Genomic DNA, 17614 nt, shown 5'->3' with positions numbered 1-17614 from the left:
TACTTAACAAATGCTTACCGATCGAATTATCCTTTGACAATCTATTATCATTCTCCCGTTTTTTCCTTTTTCTCCTTCCCTTTCCTCCCTCTCTTCTCCCACCCCCTACATCAAACAGTAACTTCCTTAGGTGGGTCAAACTATATTGCCTTGTATATACTTTATGTCCTTTTCATTTTTCTGTTTTTATTCAAAATCAGATGGGCTAACATAATCAGTGGGGGCTGGGCAGTTTGGCTGGGGAAACGGGAAGGTAGCAGTTGTTTCCAGTAGAACTGAAGAGAGCATTAACCTCTTTCCTGCTTGGAAGCTAGTGTGGAAACAATTAAAAAAAAAGCAGAGGTGAGACTTTTGGTCTAAGGTCCCCAAACTGACTTAAAACCTCTGAGTATTGAGCTGGGTGTTTTGAAAGGTAAAAGACAGAGAACAAGGGAGACAATTTAAACCTCTAATGTCCAGTAATATGTGTCCCTGGGGACAACGTGTGTACTGGGGTGTTCTATGAACTGCCTGAGGTTTTGTGCATGATGACAGTGTCTTACAAACTTAGTCACAGCGGAGTCCTTGACCACACTTCCTGAGACTTTCTCTATTCTCTATGGCAGTGGTGTTAAATTCAAACAGAAACAAACAGGAACCACTAAACTATACATAAAGATCCCGGTGGGCTGCATATTGACTTAGAAGAGTACATATTAACAATTTTTCTTGTTGTTCAGTCATATCAGTTGTGTTTGACCCTTTGTGACCCTTTTGGGGTTTTCCTGGCAAGGATACTAGAGTGGTTTACCATTTTCTTCTTCTTCTTCTTCTTCTTTTTTTTTTTTTGCAGGGCAATGAGGGTTAAATGACTTGCCTAGGGTCACACAGCTAGTAAGTGTCAAGTATCTGAGGTCGGATTTGAACTCAGGTCCTCCTGAATCCAGGGCTGGTGCTTTATCCACTGTGCCACCTAGCTGCCCTACCATTTCCTGCTGCTTATTTTACAGATGAAGAAACTGAGGCAAAGAGGGTTAAGTGACTTGTCTGGGGTCACACAGCTAGTAAATGTCTGATGCCACATTTAAACTTAGGAAGATGAATTTTCCTGACTCTAGGCCTGGCACTCTGCACATATTATCTATGTTTTATTATATTTTTTCTTTATTTTGTTAAATATTTTCCAATTACATTTTGTTTTTTGTTTTTTGTTTTGTGGGGCAATGGGGGTTAAGTGACTTGCCCAGGGTCACACAGCTAGCAAGTGTCAGGTGTCTGAGGCCAGATTTGAATTCAGGTCCTCCTGAATCCAGGACTGGTGCTTTATCCACTGCACCACCCAGTTGCCCCTCCCAATTACATTTTGATCTGGTTCAAGTTACACTTAGGAGCGTTGTGTGTCACATGTGACTTGCATGTGTTTAATACCTCTCCTCTAGGGTATCCCCAGTCAAAAATTATAGGACCTGCTAAAAGGTGGATAGGAGGCATTTTTGAGGTTTGAGCTGGAAAAGCTTTGAATGTTGGTCCAGTGAAAACTACCGATCGAAGATTTTGAATTAGAGGGAATATATTTGAATCCTCTTACTTTAAAGATGAGAAAATTGTGGTGCATAGAAGTTAAATGAGTTGCCCAAGGTCATGGATTTGAACCTAGGCCCCGCCCCCCAGTGCCCTTTCCACTGAACCATTCAAGCTATAACTAGCTCACCTAAGTATGAAAGGTTTATCACTAGGGAACCAGCCATTTGGTGGTGGATTCTTTGGCTCTGACCATCCAGGAAACAAAGAAAAATGCAAACTAGTCCTTAGTGGAAAAGGAGACAGAGGTAGCTTAGAATGATATAGTTTTGAAATTGTCCATGGGCACTAACCTAACTATTGGTCCCCTAAATACAAGATACTTGTCTAGAGACCAACAAGTAGACATACTGCTACAGGAGTTTATTCAAATCAATCTTGATATTTTTGCTATAAATGAAACCAGAAGTCATAATGGAAAGATGCAGCTTAATGGAAAGATGACTCATAGGTCTCTCATGGAGAGGCAAATAAAGGAGCTGGAGGAGTTATATCATATGTCCAAAGACAACAAGAGGCATCATTTTATGATGAGCATTTATAAAAAGACCACCATGAAGATAATTGTAGCTTATGTGCCAACATTTAATGTAGATCATGAGGAGGTAGAGAAATTCTATGAGCAAGTGAATAAGGCCTTCTAAATTAATTCCACATATTTTAAAATTTAATGACTTCAATGCAAAAATGGCAATGGAGGAGAATAGTGAAAAATACATTGGAAAATATGGCTCAAAATAAGTAACAAAAACATCAAAGGCTTATATAGAAGCCTCATACACCTATTTTGGCACAATTGCTTTCTTCCAGAAGAGAGTCAGAAGTCTCTAGACTTGAAAGGCATAACATCACAAAAATGAAACTAATTATATCTTAATGGACAGGAAATTACTAGTTACCAGTGTACGAATATTTTCTGAATAATCAATATGCATACAATCAGATATCAACTTATTAGCAAAAAGATAAAAATCAATACCAAATTAGAATGATTAAAAATTAAAAGAAAATATGGGTTACAAATGAAAGAACTATAAATTGGCCTATTTGAATAAGCTCTTGATACCATAAAATGGGAGGTGATGGGAAAAAAAACAGACATGAAATCATACTATCATCATTTTCTAAAAAATTTTAATTGATGACTCATCATCATACTGAGGAGATCAAAACGGACCCCAAAACTGTCTCAGTTAGCAAATATTTCATTTCTGTGCCAAGAAATATATGATATTCAAAGACAGCACTAGTTTCAAATATAAACTTATTTATAAAGTCTTATATTTATCTTTTCTACTGATAGGCCATTTTGTCCTAGTCCAAGTGTGTTCTAAATCATTCCAGGGGCATGCATCTAAGTCTATCTCTCCTATTTTAAGAGATCTCTTAGTAAATACTCTATTTTACCAGCTTGTGATGAATATACTATTTTTTTCTGGGACAGTGAGGGTTAAGTGACTTGCCCAGGGTCACTCAGCTAGTAAGTGTCAAGTGTCTGAGGCCAGATTTGAACTCAGGTCTTCCTGAATCCAGGTCTGGTGCTTTATCCACTGTGTCACCCAGCTGCCTCTCCCAGCTCTTCTTTCTGTGTTGTTCCCTGCCGGGCCCTCCTCCCCCGCCCCCACACCACCCCATCAGAATGTAAGACCTTTGAGGATAGATATTGTCTTTCTTGCTTGTAATTGCTTTCCTAGTTTTTAGCATAGCACCTGGCTATAGTAAGTGCTTAATAAGTGCTCTATTATCTATCTGTTTTTCTATCATTGATCCTACCTTCTGTATAGAAAGCACTGTGCTAGATGCTAGGGACATAAAAACAAAAACAAGGGGGCAGCTAGGTGGTGCAGTGGATAGAGCACTGGCCCTGGATGCAGGAGTACCTGAGTTCAAATCCAGCCTCAGACACTTAACACTTACTAGCTGTGTGACCCTGGGCAAGTCACTTAACCCTCATTGCCCTGCAAAAAAAAACCCCAAAACCCAACAACAACAACAAAAACAAAAACAAAACGATGCTTGCCCTCAAGAAGCTTGAATTCTATATGTGTGCTCATATGTACATGAATATAGAATACACACCTATATATACACATAGATGTACAAAATATATTTTGTTGTTGTTTCAATCATGTCTGACTCTTTGTGATCCCTTCTGGGATTGGTTTTCTTAGCAAAGATACTGGCGTGATTTGCCATTTATTTCTCTAGTTCATTTTACAGATGAGGAAACTGAGGCAAACTGGGTTAAGTGACTTGCCCAGGGTCAGACAACTGCTAAGTGTCTGAGGCTGGATTTGAACTTGGTTCTTCATGACTCCACTCCTGGTGCTCTATCCACTATGCCAGGATGGATACCTACACATTAAAAAATTTGGATCTGTGATTTCATCAGCACAGTTTACAGGAAGGAAACTCTTCCACCAATGAAGACCTGCAATTATTCTGTAACTTATGGTCTTAGCCAGTTGCCTTAGAGGTTGAGTCTTGCCCAGGCACAGTGCGCCAGTAAGCTCCTGCAGTGAGACTAAAACCTAGGTCATGCTTATTCCTGAGATGGCTAGTAACCTTTACACCATGCTGCCTAATGCAAAGTGATTTCAAGGGGAGAGAATAACATCAGCTGGGGGAGTCAGAAAAGGCCTTTTGTAGGAGGGGGCCTCTGAGCTGTGTCTTGAAGGAAGTTCAGAATTCTGAGAAGTAGAGGGGAAGAAGTACATTCCAGACATGGCGGTCCACTCATTCAAAGGCCCAGCGGTGGTAGGTAGAATGTTGTGAACTGGGAACTGCTCTAAGCCCATTTTGACTTGGAGTGGAGAGTATGTTTTGGGAAGTAATATGAAATAAGATTGAAAGCCAAGTTGGAAGCTTGAATACCAGGCTGAGGATTAGAGTAATAAGGAGCTATTGCAGATATTTGATTGGGGAGTGGGAATAGGAACATGATGGTCAGATGTGTGTTTTGGGAACATCATTTTGGCAAATCTGTGGAAAATGAGTTGGAAGAGAGAGACTGAAAGCAGGATGATCATTGGGAGGTGATTGCAAAAGTCCAGATAAGAGGTGAGAAGGGTCCTGTGTGAGAGGAGAGAAGGGCATAAAAGTCAGGTATGTAGAGGATGGCGAATCATAGAGATTTGTCAATTGATTGGAGCTGGGGGGCTTGGGAAAAGGGAATTTCAAAGATGACTACAAAGTTAGGAAGCTGTGTTACTCTGAGGATGGTACTAAATGCAAAAGAAATAATGAAGTTTGGAGGAATCATAGATTTGGGGGAAAATATGAGTTCTGTTTTGGGCATATTGCATTTGAGCTTACTATAGAACATCCAGGTAGAGATGATCAACAGGCAGTTTGTGATAGAATATTGGAATTCAGGGTAGAGATAGGAAATAAATATATAGATCTGTGACTCATCTGCAAAGAGATCATTATTGAACCCTTGGGTATATGAGATCAGTAAGAAGGCCCAGAACAGAGGTTTGGGGATGCTTTTTTTTAGTAGGTGTGTGAATGATGATGATCCAGTAGAGGAGACTGAGAAATCGTGGTCAGATAGGTAGGAGAACCATTTGAGAGAACCATGGAAGAAATGGGTCTTAAGACTGACAGAATTAGGGGGCAGCTAGGTGGTTTAGTGGATAAAGTACTGTCCCTGGATTCAGGAGGACCTGGGTTCAAATCCAGCCTCAGACACTTGACATTTACTAGCTGTGTGACCCTGGGCAAGTCACTTAACCCTCATTCCCCCCCCCCCCCCCCCCCCCCCCGGCCAAAAAAATTTAAAAGACTGACAGAATTCAGGTAAAAATGGTATTCAAAGAAAAGGATAATTGGTGATTTCTTCCATGTGGGGAAATTCTAGGTGGCATACTTCCTTTCACTGATAGAGATAGCAACCCATCTATGATTTAGTAGATCATTTATAATAATAATAATAATAATAATAATACATTATCTAGCATAGTTCATAAAATGCTGAACTTGGAGTCAGGAAAATCTGAATTCAAATCCTGCCCTCGACATTTATTAGCTAAGTGACCAGGGTAAATCATTTAACTTCTACATGTATTAGTTTCCTCATCCTAGTTAAGTGTGAATATGAATACAAAAGGCGGAAGCTGTGACTATTTAATGTCTAAGCACTGCCGATTGAACAGAAATAAAAAGTTATTTAGCCAGATCTGTTATCCAAATCACTTCTTTACCAAAGTTCACAGTGAGCCAATTCATTATATTGGGATCTGTGCACAATTTGAACAAATCATTATCCCTATTTTTTGCTCTTAACTCCGTGTACAGGACAATGTTAGTGGTGAGAGTGAATTTTAGTTAAGAAAGAGAAACCTTCTAACCAGTGGAAAACCTTGCGCTGGAGGTGAGAAAAATACTTATGGTTGCCCATGAGGCCCTGGGTCTTGGAGTTTACTTACAGTGTTGCAGATTCATTATTCATCCCTTGAAAAGCATTTCCTGGGATGGTGGTTATGTGTAAGTTATCACAAATTTCCCTTGAGGAAAGAAATGAGAAATATTTACTTTCCAAATTTTGACGACAAATGTGAAACTGTTATGCATAGCAATTAGCCTAGTACTTACAAAATAAAATTAAATTCAGCTGAGAAAATCTTTGTAACATCTGGGAGCTTTTGTATGCCTGTGTTACAGATGCTCCTGCAAGAGAAAGGTGAAGGGGGTGGGGGATTAAGGCACTGATGTGAGAAAATGAAAAGGAAACCCACAAAAGACTCACCTTCATATGAAGTAAAAGGGGAAACCAGACTATGGAATTTGACTTTGACACTACTTTCAGTTTCACAGATTCTCTGAGCCTAAAAAGCACCAGAGCAATGAGGGAAGGTAAAGTTCAGACAGACATTGCAGAAATGAATCTAATCCCAGATTTTCTACTTATTAACCATGGAACCTTGGGCAGTCTGAGCCTTAGTTTCTTCATCTCTAAAATGGGTGTTTAGTGATATCTACCCTGCCTGCCTCAGAGGAAAGCAGATTGTAGTGTCAAATGTTATATAAATATGAACTATTACTATGGATAACAATAATTGTTGTGATGACCACAGACTATACATAGTATTCAAATAAGGCTTTGCTTAGTACGGAGTAAAGCTAAGAGATTACTTTTTTCATCCCTAGCCCACCCAGTAGGGTGAGTGCCATGGCTGGTTTTAACTCACACTGGGATTGTGGTCAGATATAATTTTATACATTTATGTCTAGCGAGGCTTTCCCCACCTATCTTTATTAGCGTCCTCCTTCATTTCCAGTTTTCTTATATAACTAGTTTGTCTCTGACACTCTTGGAGCCAATAGTCATTAAGCAGGTGTCACTGATACCATGGGACTGTGTCAATAATCCCATAGAGCTCATGAGTATTTATGAGAAAAATGAGGGCTCCAGAAATCACTAGAAATCTCCCCTAAGAAAGATGAATTTCTGGTTCCATTAGTAATCTGTTTTTGTGCTTCTTTCTTTCTTTTTTGTTTGTTTTTTTGTTTGTGGGGCAATGAGGGTTAAGTAACTTGACCGGGGTCACACAGCTAATAAGTGTCAAGTGTCTGAGGCTGGATTTGAACTCAGGTCCTCCTGAATCCAGGGCTGGTGCTTTATCCACTTTGCCACCTAGCTGTCCCCTTTTGTGCTTATTTCTGCAAATTCCCATTCTTTTCTTTTTTGCTTATTTGCTCTCTTCATTGCTAATTCCAAGGGTCTTTTCTTAGTCTTTATCCTTCTTGACCCCATTGTAGCATTGGATGTCGTTAACCACTATCTCCACCTAGGTACTCTCTTTGACTTGTGGTTTCATGATACTTCTTTCTTCTGGTTGTCTTCCTCATAATTTAACTGTTCTTCTCATTCTCTTTTGCTGGATTGTCATCCATATCCTATTCCCTTTGTCGGGGTTTGAACAGATTTTCTCAAGCCCTCTTCCCTCTTTACCCTCTGTCTCAGGGATTTTATCTTCCTCTCCACTAGGTTCAATTATCATTCCTGTTCAGATGATTTCCAAACCAGATATTCTAAACCTCTTCATTCCCCTGAGCTCTGTTCCCATATTGTCTATTACCTAACAGATGTCGAAAAGACATCCCAAACTCATTATCTCCCCCTCAAACCCACCCCTTCTCCAACCTTCCCTATTTTTGTTGAGTGAACCACTATCTAGAAAGGTATCTAGATTTGCAGCCTTGGAATAGTGGTTGACTCTTCATTCTCCATTGCTGTCATCTAATCAGTTGCCAAATCCTGTTGATTCTAACTTTGCAACACCTCTTGCATCCATTCCTTTCTCTCCACTCATGCCAGCACGATCCCAGTTCAGGTCATTATCATCTCTCACCTAGATAATTGCATAGCCTTCTAATTGGTTTCCCTGCCTTCAGCCTCTTAAACTATCCAATCTGCCACACATAGAGGTACAAGAGATTTCTGAAACATCGTCTGAACATGTCACTCCATAACTTGAGAAGCTTCAGTGACTTCTTATTGTCCCTGAGATAAAATGATAACTTCTGTGTTTGGAATTTAAAGGACTTTATAATCTGGCTTCAACCTGGCTCTCTAGACTAATTTCTCTTTAATACCCTTTGCAGTCTTTGTGCCAGCCAGATAGACATAGTTGCTGTTCCTGGCATATATTGTTTCCCAATTCCATGCCTTTGCAAAGACTGTCCTCTATGTCTAGAATTCATTCCCTCCTCATCTCCAATTCTTGAAATCCCAACTTCCTTCAAGGCTAAGCTTATACAATATCATAAATGAGACCTTCCCTGATGTCCCTAGTTATTACTACTCCCTTCCTTACATACATGGGTATATCTTATAAATATAAGCTTTTCTGCATAGATGTTACTTCCCCCCAAATAGAATATAAGTTCCTTCTGAGCCAGGATGATTTTATTTTTGAATTTGTATCCCTAGGACCTAGGGCTGTGTCAAGTATAGAGCAGGTACTTGAATCTTTTGTGTGTGTGTGTGTGTGTGTGTGTGTGTGTGTGTGTGTGTGTGTGTGTGTGGCAATTGGGGTTAAGTGACTTGCCTAGGGTCACACAGCTACTAAGTGTTAAGTGTCTGAGGCTGGATTTGAACTCAGGTCCTCCTGACTCCAGGACCAGTGCTCTATTCCACTGCGCCACCTAGCTGCCTAGAACAGGTACTTAATAAGTGTTTGCTGAATTCTTGAATATGATTGAAAACACTCTTACACAGTTTAAGTGCACTAGGTGATGCCATAGTGCATAGAGTGCCAAGCCTGGAGTCAGGAAGACTCATCTTCCCGAGTTCAAATCCAGCCATAGATACTTACTAGCTGTGTATGACCCTGGGCAAGACACTTAACACTGTTTGCCTCTGTAACGATTGGAATAACGCCACCTGCTGGATACTTACTGTAGAAGAGTTCTGCCCATGAAGGGAAGGTCTTTGAGGGCAAGACCAGGAGTCAGGAAGTGACGCGGGCTAGTGGGAGGAGGAAGGAAGAGACTGGCGCTCAGTCTCGTGCTCTTTCCTGAGGACGCTGGTGGAGAGCGGAGCTAGAAATGTGCTCTCCCTTTAATAGATAGGAATCTAGGCCTTTCTCTCTCTTTACCAAATTCTTATTCTCCTTAATAAATGCTTAAAAGTCTAACTCTTGCTAAAGCTTATAATTTATTGGCGACCACTCATTAGATATTTTAGACAGTTTAGCTAGAATTTTACCCCTTAACAGACCCAAGCTCACGGTGCTGCCCTCCGGGACCGACGCCGGGAGCTCCGGCCGGGCCGAGGCAGGCGGGTCGCGGTGCCTCCGGATCCCGAGTGAGCCTGGTTTCCAGGCAGGGGCTTCACCTCCCGTGGAAGGAGAGGGGGTCCAGAGACACCCCCACCCCAGGGCCCTAAGGATCAGCGGGACAGTCGGATGGAGGAGGGCATTGTGATATTGACATTGACAACGGAGGCGAGGATGGAACTAGGCCTGGACCAAGCCCTGAGAAAGCCAGGCCCTCCTTCTTTCCCAGTCTGAGACAGCACCTCAGTTTCCTCATCTTTAAAATGAGCTGGAGAAGAAAATGGCAAACCACTCCGGTATCTCTGCCAAGAAAACCCTAAATGGGGTTGTGAAGAGTCAGGCATGACTGAACACCACCACTTAACAATGCTCTAAAGGGGTCTAAGTGGAGAGGCGGTCTCTACTTTTTATTTCTTCTCCTGCTCCCATGCCTTTGCTCAAATGGTCCTCAACATTTGTTGAGTGCCCAGTGTGTGCCAGGAGCTACAGGCATGCATATTTCATTGTAGAGTCTCTACTTTCCTTTTTTTTTTTTGGTGGGGCAATGGGGGTTAAGTGACTTGCCCAAGGTCACACAGCTAGTAAGTGTCAAGTGTCTGAGGCCGGATTTGAACTCAGGTACTCCTGACTCCAGGGCCAGCGTTTTATCCACTGCGCCACCTAGCCACCCCCTCTACTTTCTTTTAAAGCACAGATCCAGTGCTATACTCCATGTGAGGCCTTTCCTGCTTCCCCCACCTATTTATTAGTGCTTTTACCAGCTCCCTAAACCCCCAATTCTTGGTATGCCTATTGTCTCCTTTCAGTAGAGAGTATGCTTCTTGAGGGCAAGGAGGACTTCATTTTTGCCTTAGTACAGTGTCTGGCACACAACAGACACTCAGTAAATGCTCCTCAAATTGAAATGAAGAAAACCTAACATTAAAAAACTGAACTGAACAAAAAAAGATAGGGAGCAACTTTTCATAAAGCAAAAAAGATTATTCTCCTTAACTGGAGGATTCAGCATACGATGTTTTTACTCCTTTTCCTCAGCTGTAAATGGGGATCCATTGTGAGGATCAAATGAAAGCCTATTTGTAAAATGGTTTAGCGCAGCTCCTGGTACATAGTAGGTGCTCTATAAATGCTGCCCCTCTTTTTTTACCTGGCTGCCTCCGCTTGTGAATTGACACCCGGCTTTTCAGGACCAGGTCTATGAATGGCTCACAGTACACCTGTCTAATGTTATAGGGTAGTAGAAAAAGGACTAAATTGGGAGTCAGATGGCCTAGCTTCTGGTCACTTTGGCTCTGCCACTAACTAACTGTGTGACTATTTGGTAAATCGTTTAAATTTCTTGGCCTCGTTTTCTTTACTTTAATTACGGGAGCGGGACTTGATAATCTCAGATCTTTTCCTGTGCCAACAATATTATGACTATAGGGCCTATGAATAAGGCCAAACTTACAAGCAATACTAAGTGCATTATTCTCATTGTAAAATAGCTTCTTTTCAACTTTTTAATTGATTTAGCATTTATTGATAAGCAAACCAAATCCTATTTCTGAGAAAATGAGAATTACTTACAGATATTTTAACCGTGGAAGGTTTGTGAATGCTCCAGGCCCAATGTACACCAGATTTTTGGTATTCTGGATCAATCTGTGAAGAGAGAGGGAAAATGAGCAGTTATCTAATTGATACATGTACCTGAGACTCCAGAGCACCCAAAGCAGCTGGCTGAAAAGGACAGGGACCAATATAGCATTTTTTCATGTTTGGGAGGAAGTGCGGAGGTTCTGGGGATGACAAAAGGCATTCATTAGCACATTTCCAGTAAACTCTCCTCCCGTTTTCTTTACAAGGCAGGTGGAATCTCTAGTGTTTTGCTCTGCCTCGGAGCGAACTATTGCCCAAAATTTCAGTAGGAAATTTGTTTTGTGGGAAGCAGTTCCAGCCCAAAGGACAACAGGGATTAGTTAAGATTGGGGTAATTCCAGGGCTCTGTAATAGAGTGAGTGTTGTTTATATTGTGTAGAGTCTGCACACTGAGGGTTATGGGAAATTCAGTGAGCACCAGAGAGACCCATATATTAGCCATTGTATTTTTCAAGGCAGGATGCTTCCAATGTGGTGCCATGACTTAAACTTTAAGCGGTTTATGTGGAACGATGTATCTACGACAGCAGCAGTTCTCAAAGATTGGTGGTCAAGGAACTCTGGGAAGCCCCAAGATCCTTTCAGGGGGTCCATAAAGTCATAATAATACTAAGACATTTTAATTTTGAATCCAGTAAATATTCACAGATATATCCCACATAAACAAGAACTCTTGGTGGTGGTAGTAGGGGATTCCTTGGTAATTTTTAACGGTATAAAGGGTTCCTGAGACCAAAAAGTTTGAGAATGGCTGGGTTAGAGGAAAGGAATCTGTCTTGATATTCTAGAAGCCTGGGCTCTTAGTGGTGTTTTTGCAATTAACTAGCTTTGTGACTCAGGGTAAAGTCATTCTTTCTATAGATGATACAAACTGTTGTTCCTATCTCAAAAAATTGTTGTAAAAGCCAAAGGCAGCTGTGACATAATGGACTTGGAGTCAGAAAAACCTGATTTTGCATTCTGCTTCAGCCACTGGAGTGTCTCACAGAGGCAATGGGCCTGGAGTCAGGAAGTTCAAATTTGGCCTTAGATACTTAATAGCTCTGAGAGTACGACACATCACTTAACCTTTGTTTGTCTCAGTTTTCTTATTGGTAAGATGAGGGTAATTATAGCAGCTGTCTCACAAGGACAGCTAGGTGGCATAATATATAGTGTGGGGCCTGGAGTCAGGAAGGCTGTGTGACACTGGGAAAGTCACTTAGCCCTGCTTGCCTCAATTTCCTCATCTGTAAAATGAGCTGGAGAAAGAAATGGCAAATCACTCCAGTGTCTGTGACAGGAAAACCCCAAAGGGGGTCACAAAGAGTCCGCCATGACTGAAACAACTAGACGACAAAACACAGCATTGTTGTGAGGATCAACTGAGATTATATTTGTGGAGCACTAATATATACAAAGCATTTTGTGAACCTTAAAGCACTATATAAGTGTCAACTATTTTTATAATGTCTGTAAAAAAGTGCCTTGGAAAGTATAAAAGAATTACACCTGTGTAGGATGTTGGGATAACTCTCCCTACCCTGAGCCAGTTGCTCCCTAGTTGTTCTTCCCTGTGGAAAGTAGTTGTAGTCACCAGATGAGGCCTTTCTATTTCTTTCTGCCATCTTTCAGATAAATAATTACGTTTCTAAGGCTTCTCATTAGTGTGAATCCTCTGATGTTGAATGAGGTTGGAGCCATTACTAAAAGTCTTCCTACAACCATTACATCTCTAAGGTTTCTCTCTAGTATAGAGCCTCTGTTGTGTGAGTGGTGACCCTGGACAGAAGGCTTTCTAACATCCATTACATTTCCACACCCACCAAACTACTCTGCCCTTGGCCTTCTACAGGATTCATGTGATCTCACTGTTGCTGAACCTCCCATTATTCTTTCTTGAGGACCTGAGTTTAGACTGGCTGCTAGTCTTCAAGCTTTTCTGATCATACAGGTCATCAGTAAAAAATATGAAAATTGGCATGTTCATCCCTAATATGTTTTTTTTGGTAGGGCAATGAGGGTTAAGTGACTCGCCCAAGGTCAGGCAGCTAGTAAGTGTCAAGTGTCTGAGGTCATATTTGAACTCAGGTCCTCCTGAATCCAGGGCTGGCACTTTACCCACTGTACTACCTAGCTGCTCCCCTACTATGCTTATATTAGCTTATTTATAAATTATATGTATGTATACATATACATGTATACTACTGTACTAACAAATAGGTCCATTATGAGGCATATTTCTTACCTGACTGTACTGTTTTGGGACTTTTAAAAATCACTTCTCCATCACCACCCCTCCCCCATACCTTGTTTTCCTCTTTCCTCACTCCCTTTTATTTTTCTTTTTCTTTTTTTTCTTTTTCTTCATTTATTTTTGCCTCACTCCCTTTTAGTTTCCTTTTCTGTTTATCTTACTCCATTAGATTGTAAGCTCCTCGAGGCTTGGGACTGTCTGTTTTTTTCCTATTTGTATCCCCACCACTTAGTACAGTCCCTGGCATATAGTAGGTACTTAATAAATGTTTATTGGTCAATTGACACAAAAATGGGCATATTAAAAGGATGCAATAAAGATGAAATAATATTTGATCCTAGGGTCAGTAAGGAACCCTTGGAGTCTTCTGAGTAGGAGAATGATATGGTTAGAGATGTGCTTTAGGAAAAGCACTTTGGTCCTTTTTTTTTGGTGGGGGGAGATGGTTTGGCTAGTAGAGAGCTAAGGCAGGAAGACCAATTAGGAGGAATAGTTTAGTTGAGTTGTAAAAAGGGCTGAGTTAGATTGGTGACTGGGTAAATAGAATATTTCTGTTCAGTCAAATGACCCTAAATAAGAGAAAGCTCTATTTGTACATGCTGTACGGTTCAGCATCTATGGAGTCTTATCTGCTAAGGTCGAAACTCCCCAAATACATAATCTGTGAGCTCCACAGTGACTGTGGGTTGGAAACCCTCGGGGTATTTAGCACAGGAAAGAGATGAATTGAGGCAGCTGGGTGGGGAAAGGCTTGTCATATGGAAAAGGGGAAAGATAGACTTGTTCGGACAGAAGTAGGAACAATGGGTGGAAGTTGCCAGGGACTAATTTAGGAAAGATATCAGGGAAAAACTTCCTTACAATTAGAACTATCTCAAAGCAGATGGGGGGATGGTGACTTTCTATTCTTCAGAAATCTTCAAGGAAAGGTTGGAGAATTAACAACAACAAAAATAACAACCACTATCACCAGCACAACAATAATAAACAACTTTATATAGTGCTTTAGGGTCTGCAAAGTCCTTTACATATATTGTCTCATTTACTGTTCACATTGACCCTGGGATGTGGTTGCTATCCGTACCCCATTTTACAGATGAGGCTGACCGAGATGTTAAGTATCCAGTGTCATAACTAGGCAATATTTGAAGGCATCATTCAAATTCAGGTCTTTCTGACTCCAAATCTAGCATTCTGTTTATGATGACAGCCAGGTACTAGAAGATGTCTTGTCTAGTGTGTTTTGTTTTGTAGAAGGAATTCACTTTCAAGTATGACTTGGACTAGTTGGCCACTGAGTTTCCTTCTAACTCTTGAAATTCTATGATTTTGTGATTATAACTTATCCTTCTCCCCTGTCCCTCACAGTCAGCCAGTCAACTAAGCATTTATTAAGTACCTGCTATGCGCCAGGCACTGTCTACCGACTGACCCATTCTCATAGTGCTTACAACAAACATACAGGCACTTAATAAGCACTTATTGGATGACTGATATGATTGTTTTTTGAAAATAAATGTCTAATTTTTTGCAAGTGTTAGCAGAGGAGGATCATAGATTGAGTGCTGGAAAGGACTTTAGTGATATCCCCAAGTGGTAGGGCTAAGATGCTGTTTACGGTTTGGACTCAGAAACTTCTGACCCAGTATAGTAGAGAGATCACAGTTCTTGCAGTCAGAGGATTTGAATTCTTATCCTGGCTTTTCTACTAACTATCTGTGTGATCTAGGGTTTCTGGGCCCTAATTTTTGAAACTGTAAAACACAAGATATCAACGAGATTATCTCTAAGGTATTTTTTGCTCTGAGTTTCAAAAGGAATGTCCAGTCTTGGAAGACAGAGATTTTGTTCAACATTTACAATAAAGATGGGAGAAAACCTGAAAGTGCCTTTTAACCAAAATTTCCACACTATCTGTTGCACTCCAGACCTAGAAGGAAAGGCTGCATGGTATGTTAGATATGGCACTAGATTTGAACTTAGGAAGACCTGGATTCAAATCCAGTTTTGGACACTAGCTTTGGGACCCTGAGTGAGTCATTTTACACCTATATATGCCTCTGTTTCTTCATGTATAAAATGAGGGTGTTATTCTTGATGGTTTCTAAGACTCCTTCCAGCTTGAAATCTGTTATCTATGATCCTCTGACCTCCCCTAACAGAGAGATGGAAGCTGCAGGCTCGACTCTGACATGCCAATTTTAATTTCCAACTTTGTGTCGTGATGTTTCAGAGTTTATACAGCACCTAGGGAGAAGCAGTTGTCACCATAGCAACCTCTAGGCCACTGTGGTGAGAGAAATTAGTGCCTGCCCAAATCCAGTAATTGTGGTAGTCTGGGTTTTTTTTTTTCCCTCTTGGATCCTTGCAGCAGGTGCTTGAATACAAATATGGAGTGGGCTCTGGCTAGCGAGGGTACCCGTATACAGCAATAAACTATCTGTTAGCCACCACTTACATTTCAGACAAATTGAGGAGGCTGTCAAAGGCATTAGCTTCCATCCTTTCCAGCGAGTCACTCTGAGAGATTTCACTTGGGGGAGAAACAAAGAATACAACTTGAAACAGATGATCATGTCTACATGAGAATGAGCTGTGCGTGACATGTAACAATTGGGTTAAAAGAAGCAAAAACGCTGTGTGTTTTCTTTGAAAAAAGAACAGAAAATTCGCAGCATCATAAAGTGCTAATGTCTTCCCTTTAGGAGCCTGGCTGAGTGAGCGCCTGTAGTACAGGTATAGTGGAAATGCACATTTTTCAGCTCCCATTGCAGCTGTTGACGGCCTGGATTTAGAGACGGCTGTGTTTCTCGCTTTGCTATAAATGAGTGAACGTTAACATTTTGTCCAAATTAATGATGATACAACTCAGGACTGAGTCTCCTAAAATGGAGTTCTGATATGCATTTAGATGATGACCTAAGATGGTTGCTCCTCAGATACTGAGATTGCTGCAAACTGGCAAAGTGCCTCAAAGCATGTGTCTAGCTATGTCTTATGACTAAAGACCAAATGCAGGATCATATCTACAGCCAGAGGGAAAATAGCAAATTGATGCAATTGTACTTTTGTATACCTTTGTATTCCTAAGGCCAATGGCTCAGAGAAGGGTGTGTGCTTTGACAGAACTCAGATAAGGTCCGTTGTGAGCAAGAGTCTGCACTGAACCTATTGTCAGCTTGATGGTTTATTTATTGAGCTGATGGCTGTTCTCCTAATGAAGAGTTTTGTCTTTGGATCCTCAGCCCCTAGATCACATAGTAGACACTGAATAAATGCTTGTTGATTAATTGACCAAAAGGGTGATAAAGCTTTGGGGGCAAACATCACTCTGACTGCTTCGAGATAAACCGTCAATAACTATTCTGACTCCTTTTCATTTGTGCTAAATTGTCAATAGTTTGCATTTGTTCTGGAGAAATTTAAAAACAACAACTAAGTGGCATTGGAATAAGTATAAAGACTTAACATTTAGTATAATAAGTATAAAGACTTAACATTTAGAGTTGGGAGACCTGTGTTTGAATCTATCATAAACACTTTTTAAGTATGATCATAGACAAGTCACTTAATCTCTAAGACTCAGTTTCAAATGGCAGCAATTATACTTGTGTTCTCTAGAAGACAGAGTGGAAAGTGTACTGTAAAACTTCAAGAGCTATATCCATTTGTATTGTTACTAATGATCTCCATATTTTAAAACTACTCCTCAAAGGAAGCTGGAAACTCCCACCTGGGCTGCCAATGGGGGCTTATCATGTTCTATGACTGTGCCTCCCCCATTTCTACTGCACTAATCCTATATCCTGCCTTTTGGAGATGAATTCTGGGCTGCTGCCAAAACTGTCATTAAGAGGGGAGGTAGAAAAGCTTACTCCTCAAGAAGGCTCTGTTGGGGGCAGCTGGGTGGCACAGTGAATAAAGCACCGGCCCTGGATTCAGGAGGACCTGAGTCCGCTTGACACTTACTAGTTGTGTGACCCTAGGCAAGTCACTTAACCCTCATTGCCGGCAAAACAAAAAAAACAAACAAAAACCCCCCAAAGGCTCTGTCTACAATGGCTACTCGAATCACTCACCATAATGTAGTTTATTATTATTGTGAATATTAAAGTACAACAAGGTGCCTGCCTAGACCCAGCAACTGTGGTCTTTGTCTTTTGACTTATCCTAGTCAGTTTGCACCTTTCTGGTTTTTGCAATGTTTCTTCCTAAAAAAGCCAAAATATGGAGTTTGACTCTCTTCAGAATTCTAAACCATTGGCTGTGCCATTGCGACCAGAAGAGACTTTGATCCTAGAAGGCCTATGTGTGTGGATGGAGGCTTGGGCCTGGAAAGATGAGGCACTGGGGATAAAGGAAGAAAGGTCAGATCTGAGAGGACACAAGATAA

The 17614-nt window shown here is 40.9% G+C and overlaps 1 protein-coding gene across 1 annotated transcript in view; it reads right to left on the bottom strand.

Annotated features, from left to right (window-relative positions):
• LHCGR (luteinizing hormone/choriogonadotropin receptor) overlaps positions 1 to 17614 on the bottom strand; it is an 85567-nt gene that overhangs the window by 34963 nt on the left and 32990 nt on the right. Inside the window, exons 3-6 of the mRNA XM_043988152.1 lie at positions 15680 to 15754; positions 10914 to 10988; positions 6157 to 6231; positions 5991 to 6068 (exon numbers count right to left, since the gene is read on the bottom strand). Of these exons, the coding sequence (XP_043844087.1) occupies positions 5991 to 6068; positions 6157 to 6231; positions 10914 to 10988; positions 15680 to 15754 (303 nt within the window). The remainder of the gene's footprint in view (positions 1 to 5990; positions 6069 to 6156; positions 6232 to 10913; positions 10989 to 15679; positions 15755 to 17614) is intronic.

Source organism: Dromiciops gliroides, chromosome 2, assembly GCF_019393635.1.
Source record: "Dromiciops gliroides isolate mDroGli1 chromosome 2, mDroGli1.pri, whole genome shotgun sequence".
Classification (NCBI taxonomy): Eukaryota; Metazoa; Chordata; class Mammalia; order Microbiotheria; family Microbiotheriidae; genus Dromiciops; species Dromiciops gliroides.
The sequence above is the reverse complement of the archived record's forward strand: the minus strand, read 5'-3'. Positions and strand labels throughout refer to the sequence as shown.